Source organism: Toxotes jaculatrix, chromosome 7 (genome assembly GCF_017976425.1).
Source record: "Toxotes jaculatrix isolate fToxJac2 chromosome 7, fToxJac2.pri, whole genome shotgun sequence".
Lineage (NCBI taxonomy): Eukaryota > Metazoa > Chordata > Actinopteri > Toxotidae > Toxotes > Toxotes jaculatrix.
Window position 1 is genome coordinate 22,582,219 of NC_054400.1, and position 12,642 is coordinate 22,594,860.

Below are 12,642 nucleotides of genomic sequence, written 5' to 3' on the forward strand. Positions count from 1 at the left end.
TAACTGGTTATCTTGGAATTCAGTCTCTAAAATGAACATGGATATCAAACATGGAAATATCTTTCCATGTTAAGGTTGTTGTCGAACAACAGAAAAATCTGCAAGACAACTGAGATCTTTCAAATAAATTATGCAAGGCCATCCAAATCAAACTGCTAAGACAGAGACAGACACAAGACAGATGTACTGTATTATCTGAACACAGACCACATACCTTACATTTTTCCACTCCAGGAGTCGCCAAATATTCTCTTTGTCTATGCAGGGGAAATAACAAAACCCAAACAAATTATTACAGTTTAGAGAGCCTCTTCAGTAATAGCATCGATTGTTATTTAACACATAATTTAATTCTAATATCGCACTATTGTTCAGGTATGACAGCACATTGTATGATTTAACCAAAACAGCTTGGGGCATCACTCAATCCCACATCAAGAAATGTCGTCATGTTAGATTAAGCCACCATTAAGTCATGTTAATTTCCTACACTTTTAAGTGGCACGGATTTACACTTAGACACTTGTTTATCCCATGACTGGGAACACATGGAACAGTTCAGGGTACAGCTTCATCTAGGAGACAGCTTCATCCAAGGGGCCTTGCCAATTAGAATGCACAGTGAATCCCCCTGTAAGCTTATTAAATCACTATTATCCCTATTAACACAATGGACATGATCCTCTTCTACCAACTGCATCCTCATTTTATGTAGTGTACATTGTGACAAGCAGTGCCTGTCAGATCATCTAATCTTGTGAATATGCTCACATACACACACACAGTTGTGAGCAGGCACTCGCAGATAGCGAGGCTCAAATCCCAGCGCATGTCAGCGTTTTGAGGGATCATATAGATGCAAATGCAGCCATGTAATTGCACAAGCAGTAGATCTGCGCTCTCTAGGCTGGATGCTGTCATGTCAACGGCTGATTCCATCTGCTTTTCATCATTTCTTTTTTTTTTTCCTTTCCAAGACCTGATTTCCATACCAACTCAAAGCTTTGGAATCCTCTCATCTTATCTGCTCTGCTCCTTCCTCCTCCACCTCCTCCTCCTCTTCCCCTTGCTCGATCTCCTCCACCAGTCTATCTCTTCTGGTCCAAGCAAGAGTGATAGAACTGACAACAAAGAGGCAGATGTCACAGCCAAACAACTAAATGACAGGGAGGAGGCCTCCTGCATAGTTCCTCCTCTCCTCTTCTGACGTTTTCATCTGTCCTTGCCTACCTTCCACCAAAGTTGGCATGAACACACTCCTTTACGTGTGCCATTGCAGATTCTTGACGAAGAAAGCATCAGTCCTCCCGTCTCCTCCCTTTACTTTCAGTCTCTTCCGTTGGCCTCTCTTTTCCTTCTCCTGCATTTACCCTCTCTGTCTCCTCACTGCCTCTCCTGACCTCCCATTATTCTCAGCAGCCCTCATATATTTGCATGTCAGGTGCTCGAGCTGCATGCTTTCTGCATCTGGGCTTATAGGGATTTAAAACATTCCTTATGCAGGCCTGCATATGGAGATAGATAAAAGCCAGTGTGACGGCAGTGTGATGTGCTACCAATCTACCAATTTGCCGCAAGTCAAAAGAGCAATGATTCTTTGCTTGGGGAGAAGGACTTGGCTAGAAGGGATTGAGAGGAGTGTGCCAAGACTTTTTTCTGTGCTCATTACTATGATTGGATGACTGTTAAATTGCACTCACATATGTAAAACTCCAGATTTTCTTTTTGTGTTTGGTAGTCACATCCACTTTTTTTATTTGCAATTTCCCCTCATAATATGACAACTGGACAATTGAACATTATGGACAGATTGTCTTTTGGACAGGGAAAATCTCCTATGGGAAATGTTCAGATATAATTGTTAAAAAAGTTAAAGTATATACAGACAAATGGCTTCATTTTGTAAATATAAGTAAAATATGTTAAAAACAACATAAATAAAATAAAATAAACATAAAAGTGCTGCAAAATTATGAAAATGAAAATTTAACGGCCTTCAGGAGGAAAGAGTGTGTGAATGTAAGAGGTGAAAATACAAACACAGGTTGTAGTGATCATTAGGTGGTATGCAGTGAGTATACCCAGTGCTATTTATTACAGATAAAACTAATCTACAAAATTATGTTGTTTACGGAAAGTTTAACAACAACACCCATTTCAGTAGACATTTTCCACTGCTGATATTTTAAATTTTCATAGCAGGAAACACAGGTGGAACTAATAAGGTTAACGGTGGCTTTGCTCCATTAAGTGTCCCAGTAAGCCTTTCTGGTAAGCCAGCATGCCCAATACCAAGGGCTGAAACACCTAAATGGAATGCAGTTATTATTAATGTTATAAATGACACCTGTGCTTTTTCTGCTAGAACATGTCAAAATTACAGATATCATATAGGTGTTGTCTGAAATGGAAGAAACAGGGTCGCCTTGCTGTATGTTGGGTGGTTGAACAAGCTTCAAGCCACATGGGGGGAGGAAATAATGGCATCATTCATTTACTGGTGAATTCCGCCTTAAACTCTAGCATTTGATGTGAACCGGGCTTTTGGAGTGTTGGTCTGGTGACTTGTATCAAAGCAAAAAAAGCTGCTATTCAGGTGAAGGCAATAGCTGTGTGCATATTAACATTACATTGATCCATTAACTGTGCTGCTGAAACACTTTACACTTCACACTGTTATGGAAAGTGCTACATAAATAAAATAAAATTGAATTGAATTGTTGACAGTAGGAGTCAGGCTTTTACATAGTGCGTGTTAAAAATATAGAGATGTACAATATACATGGGGAAAAAGAAAATGTTCATATACATATAGAATAGTACATACACAGATACTATATATATAAGCATTTGAACATATACAAATGCACACACAGTTATAATATGTATTCAAGTATTTTAGCACACACAGCATGCACATACATTGTTACATTCCAGTTTCAGTTTGCCAGTACATATACTCTCAAGTCAACCCCCCTACCTCTGCCTCCCCTCCTCCATCCAACACATAACACTTCCTCCAAAATTCACTGGCACTGTGTGCTGTGCAGGCATGAGATAACGTCCCAGAAGTCTTCCAAGGGCAGGACGAGTGCTCAGACATCAGAGGGAAGCCGCGTCGAGCCGAAGCTGATTCATTACATGTGTTGCATCTGCCTCCTATTAAAAAGCCCAGAGCACTCTGGCTGTCTCTGCCGGTCTCTCTCTCTCGCTCTCTGACTGCAAACTACCTCCTGACTCCTCGCCTAGACCTCATCTCTCTCTCAAAAACACCCTCTTTCTGTCTCTTTCCTCTAAGCTCTACCTCTCCTCTGATGACAAGTCTCAACCCCCTACTATTGCTATGGCTGTGGTACTGCAGTATATAAGTCAAATTAATATAAGTGTCTATAAGGCAGATACACATATTTTAGTGTGTCCACCGATGTCTTTGCATGGTTTTTCTGTTGATCAAGTTTAAAGTTTCAGCGGTTTGTAGTACAAGCTGTTTTGCTCATCCTAACTTGAACGCAGTGGATATATTGGCATGGCTAGTCACATTTGCCAGTCTTTTCTTATTACAGATACATTGGTGTTGGCATATATTTTGGCTGCTAAGTAAAAGGGATTACACTAAAGACATGGCAACAATATGTCTGAGATCAATTATAAACTCTATTGACTTTACATAATTCGTCCACCAGACAGCACTGACTTTGATTGAATTATATCTTGGTCATACTTCTTTAAGAAACAAATTAAAGGGATCCTTAAAAACATCCACAACAGCCACAACATGGTTATCTGATTGATTATGTGATTTTATTTTGTATTGGCCTAAAAACGTTTTGTTTTCAGTGTCTGACTGTAACAACACATTTCTGGCCTTTACTCCAAGTTGTCACTGGTTCTGTTGCTAAAGGTGTAAATGCATCACGTCCTGATTGCCACAGAATGTGACCTGTGCACTGTGAACAGAAGAGATGCCATTCAATAACAGGTGTCTCAGAGAATCTCTGATCAGTACAGACTGATGTTTGTCATTCACAAACACTCACGTCAGAGTGATCAAGGAAATCACAGCAATTTGAAAGTCGTCTTCTTCCATTTTTGTTCTGCTAAAGGAGACAAACATTGATTCATTCATTCATTCTTCTTCTATACCGCTTGATCCATGAGGGTCGCCGGGGACAACAACTAAGTACATCTACCTAGGGAGAACTTACCTTACTCAGTTTCCGATCGCATGTTCCTGTTGCTGTTGGTCATTAGTGTGTTGCACGCTGCTCAGTATTAAAGCAATAGCATATTGATTAAGACACACAGCACGATTTTACTCAGACGTTCCATTAAAGAGCCATTTCCTTACCTGATTGAAGAACACAGTCTAAAGTTAGAGCGATTGGAAGTTTCAGACTGTTCTTCATCTAGCGTTTTTTTAATCACTTGCTCATTTCCTTTACCCCACAATCTCATCTTCAGTGTTTTAATTATGTCGTGGTGAATGATAGCTAGTTTTAAGGTGTGTGTGTTTGGCGGACTTGTTAAAAGGGGCCTTTTTGCAGCGCGTACGTCTGCTCCAGCTGATAATTATTTCAGATTACATTAGAGGAAATTAAACATTTCTTAAAGTATGTGTGAGGGTGACAAAGTTATCAAGTGTAGTCACAGGAGAGAGTGTGAATGTTGCACTTCCAAAAATGTAATTTTTTCGACTGCTAATAAGACTGTTTTCAAGTGTTAAAAAATAATTAATGGTGTTAAAGCATTTGAGCAGAACTGTAGTCTGGTACGTGAATCAGTGGTACGCAGTGGTCAGTGATGAAAGTAATTGGTGGTGAAAAGTGAAATGATTAAATGATTAAAGTCAAAGTGATACGCGAGACATTGCCGATCATTTATACGTACATGATGCGTGAAGTGGTTCATATTGGGGCTTGTCTGATCCCAGTGGCTGGAACCCAGTCTTGTAGAGTTAGAGCGCTCTAAAGTTCCTGAGGAAATAGTAGTCACAGTTATTTTGTAAAGATCCTAACTTTTGTTGTCAGTATTTTTGTATCACATGACCTACATCTGGATTTGCATAGTATTTACTGAGAGCAGCATTTTCTTCGATATTTAACCAACTTGTGAGTTTAAGTTGTGAAAATCTCTGTGTGTAGTCAGACATTCTGTCATTTCGACATCTGTCTGGACCGCTGATCTGTCCCGCCAACAGACTTTTATCAGCTGATAAAAGTGTTTACGCCAGCCTTATCTCTGTCCATTTAAAGGTTAAGGAGTTGAGAGTCATAACTGATAAATCCTTTCCACATGAAACTGTTGCAGGATCTGTGATTGATGCAGCGTTACCCACCGTTATTATGGTCACAGCGTTGAGCAGTGCAAAACACTTTGACCTGCGAGTAGGAGGCAAATTTTATCTCACACTTTCAGACATCTGAAAGATACGATCAGTGATTTGGTTGAAATAGCGCTAGTCTCCAAAGAAAAAAAAAGAAAAAGTCCATTTTAATGCTTTAAGTTCCATCTTGAAGCATTGGTGTTTTATTTATTTTTAAATACTACATGGTAATGTGTTAAGTGGAAGTACTTTGATACAAAAATTATAAAATATAAATACATATAAACTATGGGTTATTTGGACCTTAACTGGTAAACTAATAGCAATTACTAACAATTACTTTTTAGCCTGCAACACATCAGTGACATCAGTGACACTTCTATGTTTGAGAGACATGGACATGAAACACCCAATGTAGTCATGAAGTTGTCTGTAAATGACATTAATTATAAAAGAACATGGTTTTTGGTTTGTGAAAAAAAAAGTTTTATGCATAATCAAGTGAATTGAAAGTAACATGCAAAACCCTCAAATTATTAAACTACATTTCCTTTTATTTAGGGTTAACACTCAGCAAGTTAGGGGTTGAGAATATGCACACACACACACACACACACACATATATATATATGTGTGTCTTTTTTTCTATGCCTCCCATTACCTTGAAAATACTCTTGGTGATTGAAAGGTCTGCTGAGATAATTACAGCACTGAGAGGTACAGCAGTACACTCTTGAAAATGAATGAATAAATCATTCTCTCTCTTACTCTCCAAAAGGTTTTGCCAACCACTAAGTGCAAATGTGGCATTTCCAGTGGCATGTACCACAACCTGAAGTTGTTTTACTGTGACTTTGAATGTGCCCTCCTTTTTGAAAGCCAAAGTGAACTTTGACTTGCAAATAATCATGTTGAGTAAAAAAAAAATTAAAAGTACAACCTTGATAGTGAACACCATTTGAATTTCTCTTGTTAGCATTCATAAATCTTTCGCAAAATGCACTCACTGCTTTCAGCGTTAATAGTGTACACAGAAATCAAAGCTGTGTGTTTCTTATGGAGTAACAAGAGAGGAGGAAGATCTGCATAATGTTGGCTCCAGCAATGAAGAGCAAAACGCAGATCCACATCATTGCTCCCTTGCTTTCCTTCCAATAACATCATTAGCATTTTGACATCGTTGGCCTAATTGTTGTTGGTAGCTCTGAGAAATCCTTGCCTTGGAGTGGGAGTCGGGAGGGAGAAGAGGGGGCTGGGGTGTTTCTGCTGTAAGGCCTTGTGCTTATCAGTGCAGGGCAGATACTGTTCCTACGGTCCTGGCTGACAGGTGAGGGGTGTGTGTGTGTGTGTATGTGTGTATGTCTGTCGGTTGCGATTGTCAGTGAACCCCCGGGACAGGTGCTGAGGGATGGTTTCGTATTTGGGAGCAGGTGCACCCCTCACCCCCCCCCCTTCCTCTTTTCTTGCCTTGTTCCCTCACTCCCCCAGGAGGCATATGGTGAGAGTGATTGGAGAGACCTGGGGCCCACAGGGAGTGCTCCTCTCCCCAGTTCATCTGTTCCAGACAGGGCCCTGCGGGACACTCGGGCTCTCCTGAGGTCCCTGTTGGCTGGGAATCAGGCTGAGGGGGCGGTTCTGCTTTCACGTTGACTGCTTTGTTACAGTGTTGGGCGGTCGTAGTGGCCACCCCGGTTAGTTTTACACTGTGCGCCATCCTATGCTGCAATTTTGTGCAGGACACATGCTGAACAGCTAATAGGTCACACCCTCTAATTTGTTTGCTCCGTACATTTATACGAAAGTGCTGCTTTTAATCTGCCGGCACTTGTCGTGTCCTCGTGTCATTGCTTGGAATAGAAACGCCATCTTGCTGCGATTTCACAGGCTTATATTTGCGAACCAGTGTACAAATGTGATGTAGTCCTGAGTGCACTAGCAGAGAGAGTTATGGGGGCATTTTAGGCCTTGTATAATATGTGTACCCCTTTTTATGTGGTCATTTATTATAAGGCGAACTCTATGAATAATGTATGATTAAAAGGCGTAATGGATACACTGGGACTCGTCAAAATAAAAGCAAAAATCCATTTGCTCTCCCTGTAGTAAATCCACTAGCTTGTCCTTGGGCTAATTTCCAACCTGGGACTTGGTGGGGGAGTGAGTGCATGTCTTGATAGCGATTTCAAGGGAGGGAGGTGTTGGTTGTGCTGTATGGTGAGAGAGCGAGAGAGAGAGAGAAGGGGAGGAGGAGTTAAAGTAAAATGAGACATGGATGGGGAACAAAGCCAGGAACACCTCTTTCTCTTGATGCCTCCCTCCTTCATCTCACTCTATCCCAGACTCTCTCTCCTTCTCGCTCTCCTGTCTCTGTCTCTCACCATCTTATAGCTCCTTCCCCCTGCCTCCGAGCAGCTGCCACTTCTGAGCCTGAAGAAAATGAAGGCAGATGAATCAATTTGGCCTGTGGCCCTAAAGTGCACTTGTCTGCACCCTAGCCTGGGCGGGGGGGATAATGAGCCGATAGATTGAGCCGGTGCTGGAGCCCGGCACTGAGCGCCGAGGTGCCTCTGCCCGCCGCACCATCGCGCCCTCCTCACATACACACACACATACATACACGCACTGCTGAGGCCTCCCTGAGCAGCGTTAGCAGCCTGTCGCTGGGTTAATGGGGGTGAGGGTCCTTTGCGCAGGACACTTTTCAGAACAAATTAGAGGAAGGATCTGTATCCGTCCTCTTCAGCCCTCCCTTTCCTGTATTGCCCCTCATCTCCTCCCCGCCCTGTGCATGGGAAGCCCGGAGAGGAGATTTGAGTGTGGTAGTGCGGAGCAGAAGAGCATCATGGCAGCTAGAAAGGAAGGAGCGGGCGGGGGACAAGGTCCAAGATCCTAGAGTAATGAGGATTGACACTGGGACAAGGCTGAGGCACAGCCTCCCTGAGCGCTGTTGACAGGTGACGGCCGGCTAGGAAGAGACGAGGCAAAGTGAGAGGAGCTGGAGCAAGGAGAGGAAAAGTGAGGTCAGGACTAACAGCTTCTCTTATTCAAGGAGGAAAAAGGTGGGAGACCGCACAGCCATCCTAACCCCCCTCCCCCCCACCCCCCACCGAAAACCTCCTGCAAGGGGGGAGGGAGGATCAAAGGAGCAAGACAACAAAGCATCACCCGCCAGCCTCCAGCCATCTCCCTGCTGACAGGCTGCAGATTGATCGACACTGCAAGGAGAGTGAGGAAGAGTGAAAGGAAAAGGAAAGTTAGTCAAGCCTAGCATGAACTGATGTGAACCACCACTGTCTCTGTCAATGCCTTGACAAGTCCTTTCCCTAGCAGGGGGGCTTTGTGGCTTCACCCAGGGTTAGAGTAGTCTAAATGAGCAAACCCAAGTCGGCACTACTCAACTTGGGGGGAAATTAAGATGCTGGAGGGCCCTTTGAAGATAATTAAAGAGCACAGAGCGGCAGCCTCCAGAGAGGGACTGCAGACATGTTCAATACCGAGACTAATGGAGCTAATTTCCAGTACATTATTCATGTAAAACACAGGCCCTGACTTAGCTATGTTTTTTTTCTATGTCTCTTCTATCTGTCATCTCAAGTCAAACTGTCCCCCCCACGCACACACTGATTAATCATGTTCACTTGCTGTTTCAGCCTGATTAACCTTGCCCCTATAACTGTATGGGTTAAACCCCGAATGTAAACAAATCTAATCCGCACGAAAAATCCTCCTTAAAATAGCCAGGTGGTCAAGACCTGCTCCCTCTGGGCTTCCCAGAGTGCATTTCAAAGGCATTACCTCAAGCACAGTGGAAAGGCATTATGACCTTGAACTATGTCCCCACTCGTAACCAATCACAGCTCTGTAGAGACCATTAGCCCCACCCTCAAGCTCTCTAACTTGTCCTCTAACATTAATGAGTAGACAAAAAAGAAAATACAACACATGAAAGCTGTACAGTTGGGAGCTTAGCGCCAATTAAACACCTCCCCAGACAGGAAATTAGTCCCTGCCTTAATCACATGCAGTCAGGGTTGTCAATCTTTTGTCAGAGTTGGTGAATTCCAGCCTAGATCAATTGCTCTCTTGTCCTGTTGAACAGCGGCTCAGGGAGCGGTCCTTGCACGCCACATCATTAACCTAGGTGCCTAATTAGATGCCGTGCTCTGATCAATAGCCAAGCTGATTGCTGACTGGGTAATGTAGTTGCAGACCCCAGAGGAGACGGAAACACTCGGGGCGCCTTCAGGAATTTGTCAGCAACACTGATGCTGGGTAAACAAAGTAATCAACGGCTGCACTTGACGGCGATGTGTCACAGACTGTACCTCAGCGTTCTGTCTCTGCCTCCATGCCTGCCTGCCTGCCTGCCAAGGAGGAATTTTCTCTTTGTGCTCTCCTTGAGAGAAGGAAATCAAAAAAGGCCACCATCTATTTTGAGATTCAAGGAGTGATTAGGCTGACAGCTAGTCGAGAGAGAGCGAGGCACAGGGAGAGGCGGGTAGAGGTGGAAGTCAAACCTGATTAGGCCCACCTGCCAGGTTTCTCTTCCTTCCATCTCTACACCCTGATTGCTTGGCGGCAGCTCCCTCCTCTTCTCCGCCACACTCACCCCCATCCCACCCTCATTCTGTCACTGTTGACCTCAGTGCACTGCTAATGCCCCTTGGCCAATCAGCATGCTTGCCCTGGCAGCGGCAGGGTAATTAAAAGGGAATTGTGTCTACTTGGCATGTGAGCTGGTGGGCACAAGGGTAGACAAACACTCTCTCTCTGCCGCCTTGCCTCCCTCCCTCTCTCCCAGCCAGGTGGTAGCGTACAGGACCTGTCAGATTAGCTGATGACCCTTTTAATTCTAGCCCAGCCGGGGGCCATAATTGATATTTACCGGGAAAGGTTAATTGTAGCAGTGATCTGCTTAAATTACAGTGGAGATCAGGAGACTGGGGCCAGCCACTGGGGGAGCTGCTACACGCAAACTGCTAGTCAAATGGATTACACCCCGCGGCCATCGCCACTGTACTCCAAGGTGGGGAAGCAGCATGGGACATTGTGATTGGCCGCTGTTGCACCAGCACGGAGGCTTCCTTGCTGAGCTCGCCAACCTCCCATCTGGCAGGGAATTTGGATGCGTGCCAACTGTGGGTCGTGATAGCCCGCAATAAAACAAGCCATCCATGTTGGCATTAGGGTTGCCATGATGTTGGTGGCTGAACACACATACTGGTATTTGTACATTTAAGCTGATAGTTTGTTCCACTGTTTGATCCATTGTTTGTTCTTTTTTTTTAATTTGACTGCTGTCATGACCAGAAAACAGCAGAAATAAATCAAAATGAAAGCACGTGTTGTGTTGATAAAGTTGGCATTATGTATACTGTATAACAATGTCGACTCACATTTGATGTTACGTATTACTTTTATTTTTTTACTGAGCTGTTGTTGGCCTTGCGTAGTTGTGTGGGAATGAATGCGGAGTTTAGACCAAATCAGGCAGTGGATCCAAACTTCATCCTGATTCTACCTATTCAGCCACAGGACATTTTTCATTGTATGTAGGCCAATGCTAATGTAAGCACATTACACAAACTTCTTCCTCTTTTTGCCTACCTAATGCTTGAGTTTGTTTGTTTGTGTCGTGTGTGAGCTCTAACATTATGTTATGTGCAAAATGTGGTTAGGAGGGAACTTCTTTACCTGAGTTGCACAATACTGATTTGTGACAGAATAATAAAGCGGATTTAAAAAAGATCTGTCATTTAAAACAGTTAAATTCAACAAAGTCCACCAGATATACAACTGAATTTGTAATGATGTCTCAAATCCCCATAACTACTGTAAATATTTTAATATTTGTTCAGATTGTTTGTTGTTTTTTCTTGGACTGGACAGTGCGAATCATCATACACATCTGTAAATCTTGTTTTTGTTTGTAGATCATGTAACACACGTGTCACCATTATTGAGACTAATTTCTCCTTGTGTAGTACGCAGTCACAGCTGGGTTTACTGAATTGTTGCCGCTGCATTCCTGTTGCTGGCTGGTATGACTAGCACCAGTGGGTCAAGGTTTGGGGTTGCAGGTGTTTTTGAGCCAGCTCTGCTTTGCATTTACCCAAAGCACAAACTGACACTGAGCTGTGAGACACCACCATCGACTTTGTGTTTCTCTCAGGATAAGAATAGAAGGACCATGGCCCATTGAAAGTCAGTTGAAGCCATTGTAGTTATGCTGTATTGTTATGCATAGCTGCTTGACTCGTGGAGTCGGTTATAGATCCCAGTGAGTGACAGGAAATAAGATAGAACTTTAATTTGTGCCCCCCTGGTTGATACATCTCTGTCCTGTGGATGGTTTTGTTTTGCTGTGTGATTTATTGCAGTGTCTGAACTTTTGATATTAAATGGACAGTTCTGGTCCTCAGTGGCTGCATCAGGTATGAATCTCTCGTTATTTTGCCAACAAACAAAAACTTTAATGTTAATGTGTCAGAGGTCATTTAAAGATGACTGCACAGTCCAAGGAGCTCTACCTCAAAAGCTGCTCTTGTTTTAACGAGAAACCAAGTAAATCACCTAATTTTAAGGTGCTATATTGGTGGATGGGATAACGTTTAATTATTCGGTTATTATAATAGCATACAATTATTCAATTATAGATAATTAGTGATTTTTCTACTAATTAATGATTCATCAATATAAAAACACATTTACTGGTGCTTTTGCATTTATATATTCATAAGCCGCTGTTATCCTGAAGCATATTTAGCTCTAAGCAAGATATAAGAACGACAGAATGAAAAAAATGAAAGACTAAAGAAAACAGGAGTTGGTTCACAGTAATGTAAAGTCCGTGCCATTTGTATTAAACTGGCAAAACAACACTGGAATGGTCTAATATATAATATATAAGTATATATGATTAATATATACTTAATTAATTACTTAAAACTTAAGCCGAAAAAGTAATAAGCCACTCTGAGGCGTTGTACAGATATATCAGAGCAGCTTTTGGTCTAATAATTTATGCCTCTCAAATGTCTGAAAGGTAACCATAAGTCACTGCCTCTCAGTTGTTAACATAGTGGTTTGGTTCATGAGTCAAGTACATGATTTTAAGATGCCATCCTCTTTTCTTTTGTCCCCTGTAGATCAAACCTTTGGCACTACGTCCAGTCAAAGTCAGCGAGGACGAGACGGTGCAGGAGCTCAGCCGACCGCACAGGAGCAACTCCAAGGAGCAGCTCAGCGAGGTGAGACCGTGGACGAGACCTTTCCCCTTTGCACAGACCTCCTACAGAGAGCCAGGCTATCCGCTTTCA

At 42.8% G+C, this 12,642-nt stretch overlaps 1 protein-coding gene across 8 annotated transcripts in view; it reads left to right on the forward strand.

The window, feature by feature from the left end:
- The window catches only part of fbrsl1 (fibrosin-like 1), a 276,517-nt gene that overhangs the window by 106,367 nt on the left and 157,508 nt on the right, over nucleotides 1-12,642 (forward strand). For all 8 annotated transcript variants that reach the window (XM_041041720.1, XM_041041718.1, XM_041041719.1 and 5 more), the window contains exon 3: nucleotides 12,472-12,573. In XM_041041720.1, coding sequence (XP_040897654.1) covers nucleotides 12,472-12,573 — 102 coding nt within the window. The remainder of the gene's footprint in view (nucleotides 1-12,471; nucleotides 12,574-12,642) is intronic.